This window comes from Crocodylus siamensis, chromosome 3 (assembly GCF_052110815.1).
Source record: "Crocodylus siamensis isolate JL-2025a chromosome 3, ASM5211081v1, whole genome shotgun sequence".
Lineage (NCBI taxonomy): Eukaryota > Metazoa > Chordata > Crocodylia > Crocodylidae > Crocodylus > Crocodylus siamensis.
The window spans coordinates 67,942,250-67,966,871 of record NC_143397.1 but is presented as its reverse complement, the minus strand read 5'-3'; the positions used below and the strand labels follow the sequence as shown (position 1 = coordinate 67,966,871).

Below are 24,622 nucleotides of genomic sequence, written 5' to 3'. Positions count from 1 at the left end.
GTCCAGCCCCCAACCCCTCACTTTTCCTACTAGAAGTCCCTTGTCCTGCCCTGGAAGTACTCCCTTTGGGAGGAAGGGTGCTGCAATCCTGAAACCAGAACTCCCCCCCACCCCCCAATCGTATACAAAAAAATTATATCTACTATAACTTACTTTAATTTTATTTAAAAATATTTTTGTACTGATTTGTGTGTTTACAAAATGCATCTAGGGGTGACTGCATAATAGCTCAAAATGCAGTCCTACTGTATGGTGTGTGAGAGAGCATGCGTATGCACGCCAGGCTGCTGGCTGCATTGTGTACGGCTCTTGCAGACTGCATGCGAGCCTCATGCGATGCAGCCAGGCAGACCCTGTGGTCAGGCCCCGCACTCCTGCCACCCCACCCTGGATCCCTGCCAATCCCATGGCATTTGCACTGGCTTCACACCTAAGAGCTGCTGCCACTGTTTCCCTGCTTTCCCTCCTGCACACTTGCTCACCATTTCCCGCACCAGTCCCCGCAGCCCCCACTGCTCCCATGCCCCACCCTCCCCACTGCTGCTTCCCTCCACCCCCTGCCCACTGCTTCCTGCTCTCGCTCCAGCTGAGCCAGCAAGCACCATGGGCCACCCAGGTGCTGGGTGGTTCACAGCCGTTTTCCCCCCCATCCCTCCATCTGATCTTATTTTACTTTCCACTCAGATGGAGGGAGGCAGGGAACAGCTCCAGGATCATGTGGTCAGAAGCTGCAGAGGCTTCAGGTTGGGGCTGGATGCAGCCAGGTTGGTCTTGCTGCCCAGCTGCTGGGTCCTGCCACAGGCTCCCCCTGGGTCCTACTGCTGCTGGCTGCCTGTCATCTTTGACAGGCAGCCAGGGGCAGATAAAAAATAATTTTCTAGAATTTTTAGGGGCCCTCTGGGTTGGATAGAATGGTTTGGTGGGCCAGATTAGGCCTGAAGACTATATTTTGCCCACCCCTGGTTTAGTGGGCGAAGTATACTTTCCTATTGTTATGCTTTAAGTGCTTCCCCCTTTGGAGAAAGTGTATCAGTCCATTTCCATGGTCTATGGCCACTTCTCTCAGAAAGAAAACAATATCTCTACGGAATGGATCAGGAGGATGAGAAGAGATAACTTCCCTCCATTTATCCACATCTAATCATCATCTGTTAGTGCAAATAAATGCTGCTTGTCTTACATCCTGCTCCGTCTGAATCCTGATTGTGATGAGTCTGGAATATTAGCATCAATCAAATAAGCTTGTAGCAGGTATTTGGATATCTACTGCTAGGTACAGACACCATCTCAGTACTGCAGTATCAAAGTGCCTCCAGTTCTTTAATGTATATACATTAACAATGCAGCTATGATGTAATGGAAGCAATACAGACGGGAAATGGAGGTGTATGAAAACTGGGAATAAGTTTCTCAAAGATATCTAGACACTTAACTCTAACAGACTTTAGTTAGTATTGATGGCAATGGGAGTTACATGCAAATACCTTTGAGAGTCTGGTCTTAAGTGACTTGCAAAAGTTAGACAGAAAGTCTGTGGCAGAACAGGAAATGTAGCCCAATTCTCCTGAAGCCCAGGACCATGCCTGTCGCAGAGCTCTCAGGTGCCCTGCAACTGAGAGCAGGAATGGCTCAGGAGAGACCTCTAGTGGCGGAAAGGGGGAAGCGCATCTGTCAGTCATCAGGACTGCACAGGTGCTGGTTGCCCTAGCAACCAGGGAAACCTAGAGCCAGGAAGGGGTGGAGCTTAGTCCTTCTTAAGCCCAGGCAGAAGGCCAGGAGGGCAGTTCCCCTCTGGCAGCCGAGGGAGGAGGAACTCAGCCAGAACAAAGGGGAGAGCTCTGATGGTCGGAACATCCCCTGATTCCTGCTGGGGGTCGATGCGCTCTCTCTCTCTCTCTGGTAGGGAGAGATTTGTGTTTTGGCCAGAACGGTCTAGCTTTAATGTTGTAGCCCGGGGGCTTTGCATTTTGCGTTTTCTGTTTCACCGGAGGACTGGGTGAGGCTATAAGGGGTTGGAGGCGGCCTCATAGGAGCTCCACGATAGCGTGGGGTCTCCTAGCGCCGGAGAGGGTGCAGCTTTGTTTGGGGGCGCATTGGCCCAGCCCGGAGCTGGGGGGGGGGGGGCAGCAGGAAGCCCTGGAGCTAGGGGGCAGCGGGAAGCCCCGAGAGTGAGAAGGGGCAGCAACGCGCCCCGAGAGCAAACGAAGGGCCAAGACATAATAACAAGGCCCAAGTCAGATCATACCAGCACCATCTGCGAGGCTTGGGCTGCAGTATAAGGGGAGGAAAGGAGCTGCAGATAGTGCCTAAGGCATTGAGACCAAAAATAGGCAGCCTCCCGTTTGGTTAAGATCTTCCAATCAATCAAAATAACAACAAGGCATGGCAGGAGAGGAGGCGGGCGGTTGGCCCTTGATCGGTGTTGCGGGGCCACGAATAGGCGGCCCCAGGGAGGCACAACTGTCACAATGCCCTAATCTTAGATCATTCTTCCTCACTGATAATATCTCTATGATCTAACTCAGAAATAGTAAGCTTGACAATGGATAGTAATTGGCCAGATCTAACATACACCTGTAAGCAGCCTGGGTTGGTTAGACAATTGCATATTTGAAGAAGGAAATAAAGGATTTCTAGAATGAGGCATTTTCTTTCTAGAATGAGGCACTGGTACTCTGGTCAAGAGTTGGTTCCAACTTTCTTTCCCCAGCTGGTGAAAGGCTTAAGTAAGATTTTCAGCTTCTTCTGGGACCGATACTTCTTGACACGGAAATGAACTAACTTCTGACAGTGGAAAATGACTGTTCTTTGGCTAACAGAGGGGAAGCAGGTCCCTGCAGTTTGAGAAGACTTCCTGAACAAATCCTGAAACAATGACTGTTTGCAACATTTTGCATTAGGTTCTTCTGTGGACTGAAGGCAGTCAGGATTATTGAAGCAGCACACTGCCTTGAGTAGCTCCTTAGCAATTCCAGAGTCTGAAAAGAACATTCTTTTGGCAAGCAATACAGATTAAACATTGCCTTTGAGAAAGTGTTTGGGCTTCAAACTGTATTCCACCAGTATCCCCCCTCTTTATATGGTCCAGGGTGTCACAGAACCAAGGCACAGCCATAAGCCGTGACCTCCATGAACTCATCCCTCAGAACTGGCAACCATAGCTGTACAGGACTGGGGTGTGGTAGACTGCCAAATTAAAGCCACAAGCCAGCTGTCAGAAAATAGAGGTCTGAACTTGAGTCAGGAGCATGGGAGGGAACTGAGGAGTTATGAGGCAGCAAGTCTGGAACAAAGGGGTCAGCAAGCAGGAACCAGCAGGCAGAAGCCAGGAACAAGGATGAAACCAAGAAGTCAAGAACTAGGACCCAGGGAACAGGAAACTAGGAACCAAGAGGCAGGACTCAGGAACTGGGAAACTAAGAATCAAAAGGCAGGAACCAAGGAATTAAGAACAAGGGCTACGTACACACAATCAAAAAGCCTGGGGTTGAACTAATTCAATCTTCACAGGTTAGTTTAAACTATGCAGATTGAACCAATAAGCAAGTAAACAGACATTCAGTTTTGATTCCAGAAATGCAGTCACATGCTTTCAGTGGCCCAAGCCAGAAGCCAAGGGGTACTAGAGCATGCCTCCATGCTTGGCTGGAGCAGACAGCTTAGGCCCAGGCTAACCCACCCACACTGCAAGGAAGGATTTGCAGGGAGGTGTAAAGCATCCCAGGATGCTGGGGGACTTGGAGTAAACTTGAATCTGGAGGGGATCTGGAACATAAGTTCAATAAACTGGCTTATCTTAAATCAGCGAAGTCTGATACTACATCCATCCAGATTTATCTTAAATCAGTTTCAGCCATGTTGAAAGTGGTTTGTGTGCACTGCACTTCTATTGCATTACAGATCTGAACTGGTTTCTGATCACTTACATTTTGGTTTATGTGCAAGTTCTGTCCCTAGCCAAGGAGTCAAAAGCTCAAGGCTAGACAAAAAAGAAAAAAGATGCTGGATCAGTCTGCTAGGTACTGAAAGAGCTGCTGTTTATAAGCAGGTAGTCACACCCATGTGGGCAACTGGGGCAGCTGAAAGTAGTTGAGGCACTGGCAGCCAGAACCACTCAGGTAGTCAGTGCCAGTTGGGGGCAATTTAGCTTGCTGCTGCTCTGGCTCCTGACAAGTTATATCCTTAATGACTGTTCAACATAGTGACTGGCTTGTGGTGTCCTCTTAACACCAAATCTTCTCCAAAGATCAGATCTGAGATGTGACCAGTTGTATGGGTTTGACTCAGAGTGATATCTGAGTCCTAGGAAGGTAAGAGAGGAGATATGCTGTGGAACTTTTGAATATGAGGCCTTGCCAACATGAATGTTTAAATCCCCCAGGTTAGCAAATCTATGGTATTTACCACCAAGAAGGTATCAATGAGTTTCTTCAGTGAACCATTTAGGCTTTGGCGATTTGTAAACTGGCAAAAAATCTGTTAGCTTTATGTCAAATGAATGAATTTAAATTCATTCAAATTCTTACCTTACCTGAGGCGCTTCCTCTCTCCCTGCTGGGTTTAATACCACTTTCACATGTGCTATCATGTGCAAATTACTTTTCATAATCATTTAATGATGACAGGCCTAGCACTGAGAGGAAGCCTACTCAATATACATCCACAAACTGAAAGCACTTTTTGCCATTTACACACTGTATAACCACTGGAGGACCTCAAGTAAATACACAAACCATTTCGTATTTGAAACTCTGTTGTCATTTAAAAGAAATGTTTGACCTTCTCTTTTGTGGTTCATGACTTCAGCAGAGCCTCGAGTGAATTAAGATTTGTATTCATTCCAGGTCCACTTACAATACTCTGCGTCTGACTTTGTATACAGTCAACACAACATTGTCTATACTACAGACATTTTTGGAAATGTCTTTGTAGTTGTTAACATTGTCTCTAAGACCCCTAACATTTCTTACCTTGGCTGAAATGAATCAGAGGGGGAGAGCATGTACACACTGATGGAATAATAGAAAACGGTTCTGAATATATTTCTATTTTGATTAATAGCATCACTGAAATATATTTAACAATTTTAACTGAAGGTGGCACTGTTTTACAATTTCAACATATTAGTAGCTTCAAAGAGCACTATTTGTGCTTTGACACAAGTGGTACTACATAAGATACCAAGATTTATGAATGACAGAGAAAAAAAAAGTGTTGTTCCCATCTCCAAGGATCACTGATAATCAAATCCATTTTACAAGTGAAAGGACTGGGGTTAAGATCTGACAACAATAGAGATTAATATTAGCTTTCACTAAACATCTTTCCAGATGATCCATACATTAGTAAAAGCACTGGTACTAATGAATCACTTGTTTAACTTAAATGGAGAAAGAACACTAAAATACTGTCCTTTTTAAGAGGAGTGTAGAAAAGTGTGGCAGGGATTATCACAGTCAACAAACTGGGATTCTTCAGACCTTCTGTGAACTGTTTTTGAGATATGAGTAGGTGCTGTGAAATAAAATCCGTGATCTGATGTCTGGCTGAAAATCACCAGAATTAGTAATGATACTAATATCTCTATATTATATATGATGAAAGGACGAGGGCTACAAATGCAACAAGAGAGACAAAATAACTTGAATAGCTAACACAGGTACAAATGTATTACTAGATATTCATTACTGTAATAATTTATCTGAACAGAATATTGCATCTTCCACAATGCCAACCGTTTAATGTTAGAATATGACACTATCCAAACAGTAATTTGGGGCCTATTTGGGAAGTGGAATGCATTCTTAAGGTTCACTGCTAAATAAAACTGCCACCAGACAACAATTCTGATGGACTAAAAATCAGATTTTAGTAAACTACCAAACACCTTGATGCAAAAATTATTCAGAATACTAAACCTGGGGGAATTATACCATGTCTATATTTGCTGATGAATTTACCCAAGAGAGAAACCACCCTCTGGATACTCTTGGGAACCATGAAAAATTCCATTCAGTAATGGAAAGAGTTGTGCAGATGATTATAGAGTTAATCTTTTGTGGCTAAGAACCATGGAAAAATTGACCTATGTCAACAAGTGAATAAAGATGTCAAGTAAAGTGTTGTTTGCATTCCAGACACCAATTTAAGGATGTTATAAAACCAATTTAACTAATAGTACACCTTAGGAAACACTGACTGGATCAGTAAGACCTGCTGAGCAGATATAATGAATTATTTGCTCAAACGGTCTTACTAAAACAACCCAGATCCATGATGCTCACTTACTAAGAGAAAGAAACTGTACAATTTCAAAACTTGCTAATAAGCAGATAAAAGCTCTTTTCTGTCCCACTCGCCATTCTATCTAAAAAAATACTGGAAACGAAGTGACAGACTGATTATACCAAATAAGAAACTAGATTAGCTGGAATCATGTTTAATCTGAGACTTTACAGTCTAGTTACCTCCCAAGTGGACAGCCATAAGGGTCTTTTGGGACTTACTCTGACCTTGAACAGACCTTCCCTGGGATAGAAAATACTCAAAATTTTTCCTCATATTATTTTGTTTCTGCAGGACTTGGATGGAATCAAATCCTCCCTACTTGTTTTCTCGCCTGAATAGGAAGTGGTTTCCTCCTTAAATCCTTACGATACCTCAGAATCTTAGGGGCCCTAGCAGTTATATCTCTTCTAGATGCGTCTCAGTTTCTACAGGCATGGGCTATCCTTATAAACAAGAATTCTACATGGCTAAGAGATCTACAGAAGAGCCACCACCCTCAAGCTGCACTAACTCTGTTAGACCCACTGTAGTCATTAAGTTGGTTGCACGATTGAATTCTGATATATTTTATCATAGATCCCCAAAAATCAGACAATGACAGGATGCACAATTTTCAGAATCTGGGATAATATGTGTCAGATCCCAACCATACAACAACTGGTGTGTGGGACCCCAGTATCAGGGACCCAGTCCCTGATGTTGTGCTTCTTGCTGTAATGTGCCCTTGCACTTTGCAGTACTCAGGAGGCATGTCTACAGAAGACATTTACTGCAGAGCTGACTAATTAACTCCACAGTAAACCTCTCAGTTTCTGCACATGTGCCCTGTTAGGGTGTGGAGAGCTAATAAACTCTGCAGCATGGTAGTACGAAAATAGTTTGGGGGCTGGGGCACGTGACATCTGAGGAGAGGCTGAGGCAACTGGGCTTATTTAGTCTGCAGAAGAGCAGACTGAGGGGGAGGGGGGAATTTGATAGCAGCCTTCAACTACCTGAAGGGGGGATCCAAAGAGAATGGAGCTAAACTGTTCTCAGTGGTGGCAGATGGCAGAACAAGGAGCAATGGTCTCAAATTGAAGAAAGTTTTTCCTAATATCCAACCTAAATTTCCCTCTCTCACGAGAAGGGTGGTGAAATACTGGAACGGGTTACCTCGAGAGGTGGTGGAAGCTCCATCCTTGGAGATTTTTAAGGCCCAACTTGACAAAGCCCTGGCTAGAACGCTTTTGTGGTGGATGATCCTGCTTTGAGCAGGGTGTTGAACTTAAATGACCTCCTGGGGTCCCTTCCAACCCTAATTTTTGTTTTTGATCCCACCCTGCTGCACACCTCTCATGTCTGAGACCTTACATTCTAGTTACCTCCCAAGTAGACAGCCATGAAGGCCCTTTGGGACTTAGTCTGACCCTGAACAGTCCTTATCTGGGATAGAAAATACTCCAAGTTTTCCTCATATTATTCCTCTCTTTTGATTCCACCCTGCTGCAGACTTTTCTCAGTGCACATGTAGACACTAACCTGGATGGCTGGGGCACAAGGGTGCTTCAGTGCAGGGGGCTGCCTGCTGGGTAGCCCTGTGCTGAAGCACCCTTCGACCTCAGCCAGCTCCTCTGCAGCATGTTGTGTCGGGGAAGCAGCCCCCGGCCCTGGAGCCGCCTGACAGCCAGGGCTGCTCTGACCAGGCTCCGTGTGCTGTACATGAATAAACTCCAGAGCTGATTTTTCCAGAGTTAATTGCTCCCAGGCATATGTTCAAAAAGCATGCCCAGGAGCAAAAATCTCTGCAGTTAGCTCCAGAGTGTATTCATGTGCACTAACTGCATGTGTAAAGGAGCCCAAGGGGTCCTAGAGTCCGATTCATAGATTATAAGGCTGAAAGGGACCTCAGAAGATCATTGGGTGGGCCCAGTCCCCTGCACCAGGCATCTAGGGTCAGGGCACCCCAGCAAGGTGATCCGAGTCTCTATGTGAACCTTCAGCTTTAAAGCCCTGCACCATCTGTACTATGTGGATTTCTCAGTGTCAGACAGGGGAAGCCACAAGCAGGCAGGACAGGAAGGCTGGAAATGTGTCTTCAACCCATTCAAAATATTGTCTTACTTCACCCCAACTATACAGCTGGCCCAATAGCAGATACTACCCTAAGGAATCCTAGCCTCTCACATTCATTCAGAAAGTTACTCTTGGGGCATATATATATGGGCTCTGGCGCTTTAATTAAAATAGGTCCAAGAGTCACTAATTAAAATGCCTGGAGTGTCTCCTGTATCAGCGTCTCCACACTTCAAAAGGGTGGCAGGGGCATTTTATCTAAAGCTTATTTGATAAACTTTAGATAAAGTGCCCCTGCCACCCTTTTGAAGTGTGGGGACAATGATACAGGAGACGCAAAGGTTGATGTGAAGAGTCTCTGTAATAACGCACTGTAACGCACTGGAATAACAAGCCTCTGTGCTCATGTATAGGTTCCCCTTAGTTGTGTTATCAAGTTGCCCTTTTGAGTATTTTTAAAAAGAAAACATGACCTTCAAACTACAGGAATGATTAATGAAGTCAGAGGACTGGACCAGCTTTTCATAAAACTCAAGAGTTGTTTGGTATATAGTTATTATTTAAATTGTCCATAAAAATGCATATATACAAGGTTGTTTGGGTAAATCCAATATCTACTCAAAGAACCTTGTCTGCCCATGTCCTTAGACCAACATGGCTACAACTTATACCCCTGACATATGTGGTTATCATTCATTTACAGCTGTTTAAATGCTGTCTATACGTCTGGATACAGTTTATGTTTATGTGGAAATAATATAACAACAACCACAACTTGAAGAACTTACTGGGGGGGGACCAGTGGGGTTTGGGAGAGACCTTGTTCCCACGAGCGCCTCCTGGAGTAACAAGGAATAATGGCCATAAGGTGCTAGAGAGTAGGTTTACACTAGACCTTAGAAGGCACTACTTCACACAGTCAGGGTGGCTAGGATCTGGAACCCACTTCAAGGGAAGTGGTGATGGCTTCTACCCTGGGGGTCTTTAAGAGGAGGCTTGACGTTTACCTGGTTGGGGTCATTTGAGACCAGTTTTCTCTCCTGCACAGGGCAGACGGTCAGACTACAAGGTCCCTACCGACCCTACATCTATGAATCTATGAACTTAACAGATTCTCTATGCTCTGCAAATCAGGAAGAATGGAGACCACCTCAAATGTGACTATGAGAAAATAGCAGACTAGATACTTAGCTATTGTAAACTGATGTAGCTCTATTGATATTTTACACTTATGTACCCATGCCAAAAGTAAAGAATGGCAGCTTCTTATTTTACTACACATGTAGGTACTCAGTCATAGTATTCTCTTCCAGTAGTGCCTAAATTTACTTCCATCTATCCCTACAGAAGACAATAAGTTTGCACAGGAGTAACCAAAAACCTTCCTGGAATAGACCCTGAAACAATCCAGCTGCATGAACAATTTTCTATATTCACAGCTGCGCTGAGCCATGAACATCCCAGGATATTTAGGAAGAACCAGTAACAAATACCCAAGCTCATGTCATAAGTTTACATAGGATTATGTTGTCAAACTCTTTGCTCCAAATTTAAAGGACAGAAACTGATTTTGTAAACAAGAATTGAGCAGACCTGCTCAGTTTTCCATTTTGGCTAAAGGGCTTTAAGGGACAGATCAAAGCTTGAACTGTGATTTGTTGCATTTACAGTTCCTGCTCCTTCTTCCTCTGTGAGAAGTAAAAGTTACTTTAGCCCTTTTTTGTACAGCAGCTGACATCCTGCACCAGGCCATGACCATCTCCTCTTGCTAGTGAGCATATATGTTTGTGTGGGCTGCTCCTACTCTCCACTCCTTTCTGTACCCAACTGCTTGCAGCAGGAAGCTGTGTGTGAATAATCCCTTCCCTCCTTTCTGAAGCTTGTTACAATCTGAGAAAGGAAGTAAGAGGGGTTTTGCTTCCCTCTGTTCCCAAGTACAGCTGCATAAGGGCCGTGACAAGTTAGCCCTTAATGATTCTGGCAGAGGAGAAGCTATTAGAAAGCTTCAAATTTAGTTAGAAACCTTGGTAATTTACAACTCTGTAAAAGGAAATACAGAAATGAAAGTTGCCAAAGTATGGCACAGTTCTTAAAGCTGTCCATCTTCCCATAGATTTCAGGTTTCAGCTGTAACTGTTTTAGAGTCAACAGTATTAATGAAAGCACACTCAAGCATCCGGTGGAGGCATAATAAACTTTTCATAATTTAATACAAAGTATTGCTCTCACCAATTCATTTTGGTCAATACAAAGAGAAATAACAAAAGAGGCTTAATCTGATTTACAGAATGAAAAATAACATTGAATGCACTTTTTGTCAGTAGGGGGAAAAGGTTCCCAGCTGGTTCTCATCTATATACCATGACTCTTCATTTAGTTTACACTATTAAACTAAAAAAACTCTGCTTTAATCTTAACTCTTGCAGTATGACTTAGAGTAGATTCTATCTTGTAGCATCCTTGATAGGGTTTCAGATTCTGGCAAAACATCATCCCTCAAAACTGGTCATGGCCATATGGGTAGTAAATGTATCCAACATTTTTTCATTGGCGCCTACATCATTATGTCTTGTCACCAATGGTTTCTCGGGTTTTCAAATAAATTGTTGCATATACTGTGGTTTGGAGCTGCTGAGATGAAGCCCTATGTTTATCTGTATACAGCCAAATCCTTTTTTGGAACTTTTCCCCCCTAATGAACTAACATCTGTTGGAGAGTAGTGGGGGAGGATCTATGTTTCCATAAAGCAGTAGAAAAACAAAAGAAAACAAAATAAAAGAATACTACCAGAAGGTAAAGACTTGTTTTTTTGTTTTTTTTTGTTTATAAAGGGAAACAGGAAGAAGATGGGTGAACAAAAATGGGCAGCATACCTGGTTTGTCTTCATTTTGGGGATCACACCTTCTACATAATTCTGGGATGGTCTTGAGAGATGTTATAGAATACTGAAAGAGTGAAGGAGACAATACATACAAAGTACACATTTTTCCATTAAAATGATACATCAGAAAAGTACTTCAATAGCAAGGATTCTCATTTTAAATATTCAGATGTTCAAAATTTGACAAACTGTAACCTGAAGGCTGTCCCTAATCAGCTTAAAATGAATCCAATGGCAGCTATGTGTGGAAATGCCCCCCCAAAAAACCTTGTCCCAGCTTCCAAAATACATTTGCTATCAAACAAAAGAATTTTTTTCCTGGAATTTATCACTGATATGGGCTGTGACTGCTTGCATCATGATGGCTTCTCACATATTCATAGTTTCTGTCAGCTCCATTACTATATTAAAAATGGAGGGTGGGTGTGGGCTATATTGTAAAAACCAAAGCCTCACTTTGGTCACTATTTTGTACAGCAGTAGCATAACGAGGGGTGGGTAAACAAGGTACTAGCCTCTAGACCTGACTTTGAGAGGGACGTGTGATTGGCAGTTCACTGCCATGGATGCCCAGGCCGCAAAAAAACCTACTTATTGTGCCTCTTGCATGATCTGATCTTGCAAGCCTGCCTGTTTTAAACAAGTCTCATTTTGAAGATAATGAAATTAAACTTTGTGACATTCTATATGTATGCACTCATATACTAGCATTTTAAAGATCATTTCAGATGCACACATAAGGTCCTTTCCTCCAAAACAGGTTTTATTAAAGGCCCCCCCACAAAAAACCCCCCACAACCCCCCATGTATTAATATTCTGAAGTAAGAGGATACACCTGATGTTGATCAGCAAGTTATTTTCTGTATTCAACTTGAAAACAGAAAAAAATAAAGATGACATATGTATCTGACTAAGCTGCAATCATTTCCTTATAATGTTATGGAATGCTTTCAATCAGACATGATCCAACATTATAAAAGTACAATTTCCCAGAAACAGAAATCTGGTTACTCAATATAAAACCATTCTTAATCTAATGCTAGAGTGTTACAATAATTTATGTTCAAACCAATGAATATCTAAAAACCATTATGCTTTTGAAGAAAAAATCAATTGCTTTTACACACTTAAAACAACTATTTAAAAAAGGAGTAAACTTGAAAATAATAGGATTAATATAACCTCAGATGTTAATGAATGTATAAATACCACATGTTCTTAAAGGAAGGGATATTTTTACGTAGCGTGCTACTGACAGATGAAGCAGAACACTACATATGAAACCACAGCAACTTTCCACACAAAAGAAAGCAGTTTATTGTAGCAGGTTTGCTTTCTTGTTGATGGTTTGTTTATTGTGGGTACATCTACATACGCCATTAAGGAAATATGATAGACTTGAGTGCAGTTTACGCCACAGTTAGCTTCTCCTGGGCACAGCATCTGCGCATGGGCCCAGGATGGCAGAAGTTTGAACTGGGGCGGAGCAGCCTCAGGCTCCAGAGGAGCTGGCTGGGGCACAAGGGTGCTAAAATGTAGGGCAGCCCCCCACAATTTAGCACCCTCATGCCCCAGTCAGCCCATCACCATCTACATGTGCATTTAGGAGGAATTAAGTATTGTGATGTAAGATAATACTGTCTCTGACAGTACTATCTTATGGTGGCGTTAGCCAATTTACTGGGCACTACTACCAGCTCACATGTAGATGATGATGCTTTACTGTGGAGCTAATTAGTCAACTCTGCAGTAAAGTACATGTATAGATGCACTGTGTGTCCAAAGGAAATGCGAACTCAAGTGACAATATGACTTAATGATACAAAATAAGAAATAACTTATTCATCTGATTGAAGTAAAATTTACAAAAAACGTCACTCCATGGATACCATCTCCATGTGCTCCCTTGCACACTATTTTTCTCTGTTAGGGCCTAATCCTGAGAATCCACAATTAAATCTATTGAAACGCTACATGTCAAACCTTTTCAGAATCAGCCTTTTAATGTATTAATTAACATGGACTACAGTACTCCACAGAATTATTTGAAGTCCCTGGTCAAAATCTGACCAGCAGACAGAACAAAGACTTGGTCCCTGCTCCTAGAGCATTCAATCTAAGAAAACAAAACGGATGGAGGGAAAGATGTCACCAAATCTACCAGTACATTATACACAAAAGCACACTCAGGCCCTAAATGCTCTAGACCCTACATACCTAAGGAACTGCCTTCTCCCTTATGCTTCACCATGATCCCTAATGTCAGCCAAGAACAACCTCCTGCAAGTACCATCTGTGCATCCAATTTAGTGGCCAAAACATGTGGAAGGTCATTTTTGGGAGTCGTTCTTCCTTATGCCCACCAGAGCCCAAGCCCGACTATCATTCAGAAGCAGTGTAAGATCTTCTAGCAGGCTTTCAACAGATGAGGTTAACTGTTTGATATTCTTTGAGGACCTGTTCTATTATTATCATTTTATCTGCCTAGTTTTTATGACTTCATATTGTAAGCCGCCTTGAGCTTTTGGGGTAGAACAGCATAGAAATCAATGAAATAAAAAATAAATAAAATTCCACAAGTAGCATATAACTTTTTGTTATTTTTAGTATAAATTCAACTGTTAACCTATACATTTTGCTATTTCAGTATACAAATTAGAAAGTAATGATGAACTGGTATAATAAAATTCTTGAGAAGCAGTTCATCTCCAAGGAGTATAGCAGCTTTATAAAACCAGCTGGTACAGGTTAAGCTATTACAAAGTCTATAATTCAATTAGAATTAGGTCTTTTGTATTCTACTGCTATGTGTTTTAAGCAGGGTGCAAAAAAAAAAAAAATTCTCTCTTTTTTTCTACTCTTTCTTGAAAGGACAAAATTTTCTTTCTGGTTGGTTCTACACTGCATCAAAATGTATTCAGTTACCAACAAGAAAATCTATTACAGGCATTATAAATTTGATTGCCATTTATAATATATATTTGATTTCATTAGCAGATTTCCACTCACTCACCTCTGTCCTCAAAAAGACTTCTGCAAACATAGGCGACTGGTAGGGTGTGCACATGCCCAACAGCCAACACTGATGCTGTCAGTGGGGCTGGTGCCCCTCTGACAGGGCCACCGCTGTCAGCAGCTTCTGTGGGTGCCCCCCCAGATTCAGGAGGCACAGGTCACTCATGTCTGCAAATATACATTTCTACCATCTGCATGTTGTGGTTGATACACAACTGAATTTCAACTGAGAAACTACAAAGCTGCCAGAAGGTAACTAATTATCCTGCGTAGTGAACTTTTCTCAGCTGCTAAAACACAAGCTATTGTCACATCTTCCCACTGCAACTATTTTGTCTCATTCTCTGGATCTGGTTCTGATCCACCAGCTCTGGTTGTTAAGCTTTCCTCCAAGCAGAATTTCAATGTTATTCAGTGGGCCAAACTGTTATGCTGATAAGGGTAGAGCCCCCATTCATTACCCAGCCTGCCATTTTGACCTACATAATATTTTAATGACATTATTTTCCACTTTTCATTATTTTAAAATGCACTGATTAAGCATCACTATTCCTTTCTCTCAAATATATAGTATCAATCCCTATAATTGAGCCAATAAGCACTTAAGTGAAATGTCAAAGGGCACACACATGAACAGTTATCATAATAGATTTGTTTTTGGCAGAGATAAGAACTGAGGATTATTTTTTCTTTAGCTAATAGATGCACTGTACTCTGGCCTTTACTAATCCAGAAAAGGAACCATCATAAGTTTGACCCAAACCAAGTTGCCAAACAGAAGCAAGTTACTGAACTGGCTTGCTTGGCAACAGTGTATTTTTTTCTTCTTGAACATGTAGACACCAGATGCTGAGAAGTGCTGAGTGCCCTCAATTGTCCCTAAAATAGAGGACATTCAGCACATTACCTGATCAGCAGGGATCCAGGTTTTCCGCTTCCCATGGAAAAACAGAGTAAACTGCAAATTTTACCTTGTACCTGAGGCAAACATGGATTTCTCATTTTACTGCACAAACCTGTGGATTTTTCAGTTTTGCAACAAGTCCTCTGCAGGCAGGCAGAGTTCCAGGCTGCAGGGGGCTGGGGGGAGTGGGAAGAGGCTTGGGGCCCAGGGCTGCAGTGCATGCCAGCAGGGAGTGGGATGGGGCTGTGGATGTCTTGTCGGGGGGAGTGGGAGGGAGGAGGGGAGATGGGGCTGTGGGGCTGACCCCCCGCCACTGTGCACTCCCAGAAGGGCAAGTGGACCTGCGCCTCCCAGATCTGTGTGCGTGTGGTGGGGGTGGGGCGAGCTGTGCACCGTGGGCTTGAGGGGCTGCTTCCCACAGCAGTGTGCACTCCTGGGGGACAAGGGTGACCTGTGTCTCCCTGATCTGTGTGCAGGGTCGGGGTGTGCATTACCTGCTTCAGGATCATGCTCCCTGCCTTGCTGCCCTCCCTTGGGGCCTCTGCAGCCCAGCATGTGTGACCCAGAGCTGCAGGGAACACTGGAGCCACACAGGAAGCTGCCTGCTGTGCAGATCTCTGTGCCACCCAGACCCCCTGTACGCAACCGTGCACTGCCACCCCCATTGCAGCCACGCAGGCAGGGGCCATCTCACTAGGGCAGTGTGGCACTCAGTGACAGGCAGCTTCCCGCGTGACTCTGCTGTTCCCTGCAACACTGGGTCACAGAAGCCAGGCTCTGGAGACACCAGGGGAGGTCAGCAGGGCTGGATCCCACAGTGGGCAGTGTGCAGCCCCCCACCTCATACACAGATCTGGGGGGCACTGTCCCCCCCCACCCCTCAGGAGTGCATGGCAGAGCAAGGAGCAACCTCCCTCAGCCCACAGCAGGCAGGGAGCTGGGCTCCACTCTGTTGAAGTAGCCACCGCCTCCTGCCAGGGGCGAGGGTTGTGGACCTGGGTCCCTGGCCCTGTAGCCCTGGCAACTGGGAGCCCCCTCCGGCAGGGCTGGGAGAGCAGAAGCTGTGGGTGGGGGGCAAGGGGTACCAGCAAGACCAGGGAGCAATGGGAAGGGAGTGAGAGGCACCAGCAAGGCTGGGGGAATTATAGGGAGGCATTCATTTTAAAATCAAGGCTTTTGGGGTTACCTGCTGAACAGGTCTTAATATAAAATCTTTGCATGTCTGAGGTCGAAAAAGAATATTAACAGCTAGTAAAGATGAGGAAAAGCAAAAGATTTCTAAGAATTAAATAAGAATCCAGCTGAGCCCTGTTTTTCTCTGAAATAAACGATACATCTATGGGCACACATCACTAAAATACAACCTCCTTGGTTAAATAACCAAACATTATTCAAGTGACAAGGGACCACAAAGTCTTAAAGAATAAAAAAAATCCAAGTTCTTTGCATTTCACATGGTTCTGATATTTTAATAAAATCACATCTAAGCATTCACATCTACACAAGAAACATACAATTCCCTCACACTCTTTAGCAAGCATCTTCCATGCAATGCAACTCATGCTTAAGATTCACCTACAGCCCAACAATAACAGAAAGAAAAAATAGGCAGAAGAAAAGTTAAATGTAGCAGCACAGAGACATAATAGAAATGGTTTTAAAATAAAATAAGGTGAAACGTATAGTAATAGTTTTGCGTACTTATTAATCTTTAACTAGTTTTAAAAAAGCATTTTTCCCTTTCAATGACGAAAAGTTAAGGCAATAAGCATTTCATAAGAGTTGCCCAACCCCTCAATGGGAACACTGTGAACCTCACAGAATCAAGCCCATGGTGACCACTGAAAGGATCAGAGATCTTGTCCTGCTTTCACAGAACCAATGGGAAAACTCTCAATAGGTACATTAACACATGCAATTAGCATGTAGCAATAAACTCTGGCGCAGTTCATGCCAGAATGTATTGCTCCTGGGTGTGTTTACACATGCGCAATGGACTGTAGCACAATGAGCCAGGGTGACCCCAGGAGTTAGCCTGCCAGTCCAGGGCTGCTCTGACCTGGTTCAGTGTGCCATGGAGGGGCTAGCTAGGGCATGAGGGTGCTACAGTGTGGGACTTGCCAACAGGCAGCTCCCGCACTGTAGCACCCTGTGCCCCAGCCATTCTCAGTCACTGTTTACATATGCCTTTTGGTGCACAAAACTACTCCGCCATAGGATAGTATTTGTCCCTGACAGTACTATCCTACAGAGAAGTTAATTAGTTTATTATGCCCAAATACAGGTGCGCGTGTAGATGGCGACACTTTACTGTGTCACTAATTAGTCAACTCCACAGTAATGCGTGTGTGCAGATGCAACCAATGACTTCAGCAATTATATTACATTTTTCCAATATGAAACTCCTTTCTTCTGCGTTATTTGGATGATGAAGCAAGGTTATTATAAATATTTTTTTTCAGATGTTACTGACATTATGGTCCTTTTTTCTTCAAAAGGGCAATGTTGTTACTTTCTAGACTGGAAAAACACAGCAATTTTTCCATTCACATTAAATCAACTTATGTAAAATTTAATTTTGGTTTCAAATTATGGTCTACCATTTACAGTACTGAATTGATGCTAAATCCTTTCCTTGATATATTGCCTTAAAACTGGATATTAACCATCGTTTAAAAACAAACAATCTGAGATAGCTTGTAGAATTAAAGTTATAGGGTGCATTAGTATGTCAGCGTTTAAACATTTTAAATAAGTTTTGAAACTTTTTTATTTCATTTTATGGATTTGCAAACAGGCAGTAATGTCCTTTTTCTGGATATTTTTCAAGGGTAGCTATTTACAAAAAGCTTTATAACAAGCAAAACAGTAACAGCCAAAAAAGTACTACCATATACATACTGTTCTGGCAGTAAGACAAAGAGCACTACAAATTCTCCTCCAGGGACGTAGTTACAAACCCTAGCTCAGTTCACAACTAAAAATGAATAGGGTGGTCTTATCCATCGGACTTTTGCCTGCTTCAGAGAGCTCGCACACTATTTAGCAAACTGACAATCTGTGTCCAGAATCACTGAGGGTGCTGAAGGTCAGGAATGAGGCAGTTATGGATTAGCAAGGCACTCTAAAAAAGCTTATTTTATGTATTTATATAGTACCCCTGATCCATATAAGCATAAGAGATGAGTAAGAATCGACAACAATAATTCAAAACTTGCCCAAAAGCTTGGTGCTACATCAGTGCTATCCTTTTTCCCCTTCAATACACTGCCTCCCAAATCTTTTGAGTTTACACTCTACCAGAATACAGCAGGCCACTCTCACACTCCCCTACTTTGACTGCCACTAACTGTTACCACTTCCCCTGACCGCTGCTACTTTCCTTGCTGCCTATTCTCTATGCTACCAATTCCCATTAATACCCCTTGCCGCCACCACTTCCCTTGTTGCACATTCCCCTTGCATCAAGTTGCGTCCACCACAGAAACCTTCAGGGTCATGCCACACTATTTGGGAAACCCTGTTTTAATTAACACAGAATTCATTTGTGTATATATTAAAACAGCAGACCAAAGAATAATGGCAACCATAATCCAGGAGAAAACAGTAGGCAGATGGTATGAACTGTGGGCACCAATGGGTGTGATTAGCATGCATGGGAGGAACATGTGGGGTCAGACCAGGAAGGACTGCAGGAAGAACATAGGCTCCAGCCACAGCTACTGCCTGATCTCTTTCTCCAGGAAGCATGTGGGAAAGTTTAGCTTGGCTATGGTGGAACTCATGTTGCAGTACCCCTGCAAAAGGCTCACGGCACCCCAGAGTGGCCTGGCATCCAGGTTGAGAATGACAGAGTACTCCAGGATGGGCCCTCACCAGCGCCAAACAGCATGGTAAAATCACTTCCCTCGATTTGCAAGAGACATTCCTGTCAATAGAACCAAGTATGCCATTGTCTTTATTGCAACAAGAACACACTGTTGGCTTGCATTCATTGTATGGTCTATTGTAACCACCCCCTCCAGGCCAATCATGCATTATTAGAGTGAGCAATAATTAAAGATAAGCATGAGAAAAGGCTGATAATTCAAGATGAGTCAAATCATCGAGTACCAGCTACCCTGCAACCATCACAAGCTTACAACTGCCTTAATGTAGCTCTTCTATGGGTTAAACTGTACCCTAAACTTCTATGGGTTAACCTGAGTCTTGGCACATGTGGCTGGTCCCACAGTCCCATGGCATACAGAGGGGCTGGGCAGCACAGCAGCCAGACTCTGTTTCCCAGCAGCTTCAGTGGTGACTCCTTCCACCTGCTATTGCTGGACCTAGGCTCACTGCCCAGGCATGCCGGCCCATCTACCCCCCACCCACAGCCGCATCAAGGAGCGGGATGCATGGGTGGGGCTGGGGATTGGGATTGCAGGGCAGTACCAGCAAAAGGCCAGGGCCCAGGGCAAAGCTGCAATCTGCTGCCTGCACGGCCCTGTGATGGGTACTCATTCTGCAGGTAGGGACGTGCAGGGAGCAGATCATGGCTCTATCCCAGAACCCAGCCCCATGTTGTCACCAACCAAGATCCCAGGTCTGGCCCCACCCACCTGTCCTGCTCCCGGATGCAGCTCTCTTCCTGCTCGTGGCCCTATCCTGTCTGCTTGGCTGCCCACCCTGCCTGCACGGGTCCTAGCCAGTCTCCATGGAGACCCCAAGATCACTGGGCACTGACAATGCAAGACCAGGACCTAGGGCAGAGCTGTGCCTGTACTCCTCTGCCCGCAGAACTGGTGCCTATCACAGGGGCAAGTGGGCAGTGGATTGAGGCTCTGCTCTGGTCCTGCATTGTTACTGCCCCACAAGCCCAAGCCCAGCCTTGGCCCAAGCCCCACCAGCCCATCCCACTCCCACATACTGTTCCCTGTTCACCCACAACCCCACTCCAGCTGCCCGCAGGGGCCACTTAGGGAGTTTTGGTGAACTGTGGCAGGAGTAGGGATGGAGGTAGGGGTGCAGTCCCAAGCAACCACAGCTCGCTAAAACTCCCTAAGTGACCCTTGAGCCAAAATAATTGCCAACCCCTGCTTTAAGATCATTAGGGAATACACTGAATTCCTGTATGTTATTCCACATCTAATGCAAGGGGCCCTGGATCTGATTGGCATATTTGGTATAACCTCTCTGTTACAATAATCAGTAATACACGTAATGTTAATCTGCATAACATGGGTGTGCAATAGATGGTTTGCATTTTAATTAATGAACACAGAAATCACCAAGTAATAATTAAAACAGATTAAAATTAAATAACAGGAGTGATTTTATTAATGTTTCTGCCAAGGAAAAGTAGCAGGTTAAAGCTGTGCACACTGACTTTTTAAAAAGCATATCAGAGATAAAATACAACCTTTTACTTACAGACTGGGTGTGTCTACACGAGATGCTTTACTGTCCATTAAACTAATCTAATACACACAGTAAACCATCACTGTTTACACATGTGCAGCTATTACTGCACAGTATATTAGTCTAATGCACCATTTTCTAGTGTTTGTAGATAGAGGTACTAGAAAAATAGTGCATTAACTAACGTACCTTACCACATGTGTAGACACTGACCCCGAGCAATTTGCCTGATCAGCCTAGGCAGCAAGGGACAGGAGACTGTCACAGCTGCCAGGCATCTGCCTGCTGGCCAAGACAGCTCTCTACCCCATGGCGATCAGGACAGTTCAAGATCTCCATGTGGCTGAGAAGCAACTTCCTGCTGAACTGGGACAGCTCTCCCTGCCCCCTGGAGCTTGGGGCTAAGCCTCCATGCCCCTGGGGGAGTCTGGAGCTCCCCCTGGCTGCTGCAGGGGGACATAGCAGGGCAGGATAAGCCCTGGACTGGGCTGCTCCTGTTGTGCTCCCATCAGAAGTAAATTGAGCCCATGTGTAGACATGCGCTGGGGAATGCTTTAATGAGCCTGAATTTTCTGTGCAGAAAATTCAGGTGCATTAACTGCACATGTAGATGTGCCCACCAAGTCACTTTTATTCAGTTCCTGCTCTTTTGGGGGATTGTACCTTGCTCTCTCACAATAATAATAATAATAAACGAAACCATGTAACTGCAATACTTAATGTCATTTTGAACACAATGATGTGTGTGTAATTTAAATATGGGTCACATAACCCTACTCTGCTATTTAACCTGAACACAAATCTGCAATATGTGGCACTTTCAAAGAGTTTGAAAAATAGAAGAAAAAGGTAGAGTTTCTCTTTATTCAGGAACCAATGTACAATCAGAAATTTTTAAATATTTTTCCCTCCTTTAGTAATATAAAATAACTCATAGATGCCATGGGCAATCTCTGTACCCACTAAAATCTGTGACCCTTGGCCGAGTTGTCTGACAAGGAACTCAGCTCAAAGAATGACTTTCTGATGCGTATACCTGCCGACTCAGAAATGGGCTGAGACCATCACATCACTTCACTGGGCCACAAGAACATTCATTATATTTTTACAATTTTTAGTCATAACTTAATCAACTTTGGATCTAAATCTATTCTTCACTAAGAATTTGTGAAATTGTGCCTAGAAACACATATGGGGATATGATTCAGCATACGGATGTCAAACATATGGCCTGTGGGCCAAATCCGGTCCATGGAGCAGTGTCTTCTGGCTCATGGGGTTCCTAGAGGGGCTGGAGATTTGGGGATGGGATGAGTCGGGGCAGGGCCCATCACCAAAATCCAGGGTATAGAGCCCACTGGGGATGTGTCAGTGGCAGGTAGCAAAGAATGGCTATGTTAACCCCTGCGCTGTTGCCACTGCTGTTCATCCCACCACCAGATGTTGGTCCAGATCTGCCTGTGAGGAGCGCTGTGGTTTGGATCAGGTTTGGCGGGGGGCAGGTGAGTTTGAGACACCCAAGCTAGTAGGTAATAGCTATAAACAAGACAGCTGTCCAGAAAAACCTATCCTCTCACAACTGGGGCCTTATCTTCTAATTTATCCTCATTTACTTAGAAGCCATTATAAAAATGAAATCCCTTTTAAAAGGAAGCTGTATGGGAACAGAGCACATGGAGCTTTTCAAAAAGGACTGCCTACCCAAACACTAGCCTCACCTACCCATGGCTGTGTCTGTCACTGGAAATTCTGACAGCAAAGAGCACCTGCTATGGGTAAGCTGCCAGAGCACCGTTCATGCCCATACAGCAATTGGTGCCACCACACAGCTCTGCCTTCAGCCCTGCTGGCAGGGCATGAAGTGCACTCTAGCTAGGTACCAGGTGCTGAAGGGGCCATAGCAGCCAGCAGAAGGTGTGGGAATGTCTACTTCCGCCTTCTGCTAGCTGCCAGCCAAGGGTTTCCTTTGCTCACAGAGACAGCATTGCTTTGCAGAGCAGTTTTTAATGAGGATATTTATATTGCTGCAGGCAACACTATGCAGCATAAACTAGAGCAGGGAAAATGAGACCCTCTATAAGAGAAGTTTATAATAATCTTGGATATGCAGGCTTCACTTTGTCAGTGACAGCACAGGTGACTTGCAAATCAAATTAATAAATGTAATTTACATCAGAATTATGTGCGTGTTAAACTGCCTTCATTAAACAGGCATTTGGTATATAAACAACAGTTTCACTCATAAAGCAGAAACACTTGTAGCAGAAGTATAATTAGAAAGAAGGAATGAAGTGCTTCAGTGGTTTCTAAGAACTGGAAAGTGCATACTTCAAGGTGCGGACAAACACTAATTGTAGTGGTCTTAAAAGAGGAAGGGGAGCTGCTGGTTGGGACTGTGCAGCAGCTGCTATGCTCTAATGGTTATATCCACATGATCCCCAAAAGGTAAAAGTTAATTAAATTGCCCTAACTTTAACCCTGAGCGAAGGAGGATCATAATATTTAACCTTGCATCATAACAGCTTGTACTGGCACACTTTGATATTGATACAATTGTTACATCTGTCTATAGCCTCAGAAGAGCAATATTTTTGCTTACAATAATTCAAACTAGAATTATTTCAAGAACAGTCCTAGGACTGACATAGCCTTTAAAATCCTTGAAAACCCTTCTGATTCTATCTACACCATAAAAGCTGCAAATTTGCAAAAAAACCCAAACACCCCAAAAAACCCTTTTGGACCTCTGACCTGGTCAACACTAGAAAGGGCAGATCTTGTAGATAAACAAACAAACACTCTCAATTCAAGTAACATGCAACAATATAATATATAATAGATAACAAGTACAATAAGGTATCCCCATGCATAAGGGCAAAGCAGGGTTTGGGCACCACCAACAAAACAATGTGATTGAGACACCTAACAACTGTAGCCCCTAGAACAGATAAAATAAGACTTATACTTACAGAGATGTCATCACTAAAATCGATTTCATCCAAATCAAGGTATTCAGGGGCTTCCATTATTTGTCTATGTACATCTTGGGAGAGTCAGAACAGCAGTAAAGTCCTATTTAAAAAGACAGGTAGGAACTTGAGAAAACTAGCGTTATACAACGGCCTGACACAAAAACCTTTCTATGAAACCAATGCGTTGCTGGAGGTAACGATCTTCATTCGCATCAGAGGACGCTCCCCAAAACTTCACATTCCACTTCTCTTTTCTTGTCTACCCATCATGGGGGGGGGAGGGGCAGCAATTGTGGCTACTAAAGCAGGAGGGAGACCTGCCTTGCCGCTGAAATGAGGGCTGCATCCGAGTAGACGCCTCTGTTCTCGCATAGAGCCGGACTGAAGTCGAAGTGGCTCCGCATGCACAACACCGCCGGGGTGGGCGCACGCGGGGGGCCGCGGCCGCGCTGCCTCAGGCCCCTACTCCTGCCCCTGCCCCGCCCGCCGCTCACCTGATGCGGCCGAGGCGCGCGCGGCGCCAGGCTCCGAGGTGCGGGGGGCGGGGGGCTCCGCCGGGCCGGGCCGGACCGGGCCGGGCCGGGGGCTGCGCCCGCCCCGCGCAGCTGAGCCCGCAAAGGCGCGCGACGCCAGCCTCTTCCGGGGGCCGGGGCCGCGCCAGCCTTTCCCGGGGGGGCCGGGCTCGGGGCTGCGGAGCGGGAGCGGGAGCGGGGCGGGCTCCGCTGCGTGGGGCGGCGGCGGCGGCGTCAGCAGGAGCGCGGGGAGGGGCGGGTTTCCAGCCGGGAGCCCAGCCCCCGCCCCCGCACCGCGCGGGGAAGGAGCGGGCACGGCTCTGCGGGGGGAGGCAAATGTTGTAGCTCCCCCCCAAGCGTGCAGCTGTTTGCAGCCTACCCGGCTGGGGGCATCTGCAGCGGCTGCGGCGTCTCCACAGCCCCGGGCTGGAGGCAGGGGGATGCGGGGCGGCCCTCAGCGCCGCCCGCGCGCCCAGGCGTGTTGCCACCTACAAAGCCCCGCTGCGTCCTGCCGCTGCCCTGGCCCTGTCCGTGCCTGCGGCTGGGCTGGGAGACCTGGGCGGGGGCGTGGTGCTGCCTGCGGGGCACAGCGGGG

At 44.8% G+C, this 24,622-nt stretch overlaps 1 protein-coding gene across 4 annotated transcripts in view; it reads right to left on the bottom strand.

The window, feature by feature from the left end:
- Positions 1-24,278, bottom strand: part of SNCAIP (synuclein alpha interacting protein) — an 80,383-nt gene extending 56,105 nt beyond the window's left edge. Inside the window, exons 1-3 of one of the 4 annotated variants that reach the window (XM_090038453.1) lie at positions 24,010-24,278; positions 23,513-23,615; positions 11,215-11,287 (exon numbers count right to left, since the gene is read on the bottom strand). In XM_090038453.1, the coding sequence (XP_089894579.1) occupies positions 11,215-11,287; positions 23,513-23,569 (130 nt within the window). In that variant the 5' untranslated portion in view covers positions 23,570-23,615; positions 24,010-24,278. The other 3 variants (XM_090038455.1, XM_090038454.1, XM_090038456.1) reach the window with 3 other exon arrangements.
- Positions 24,279-24,622: the final 344 nt, after the last annotated feature.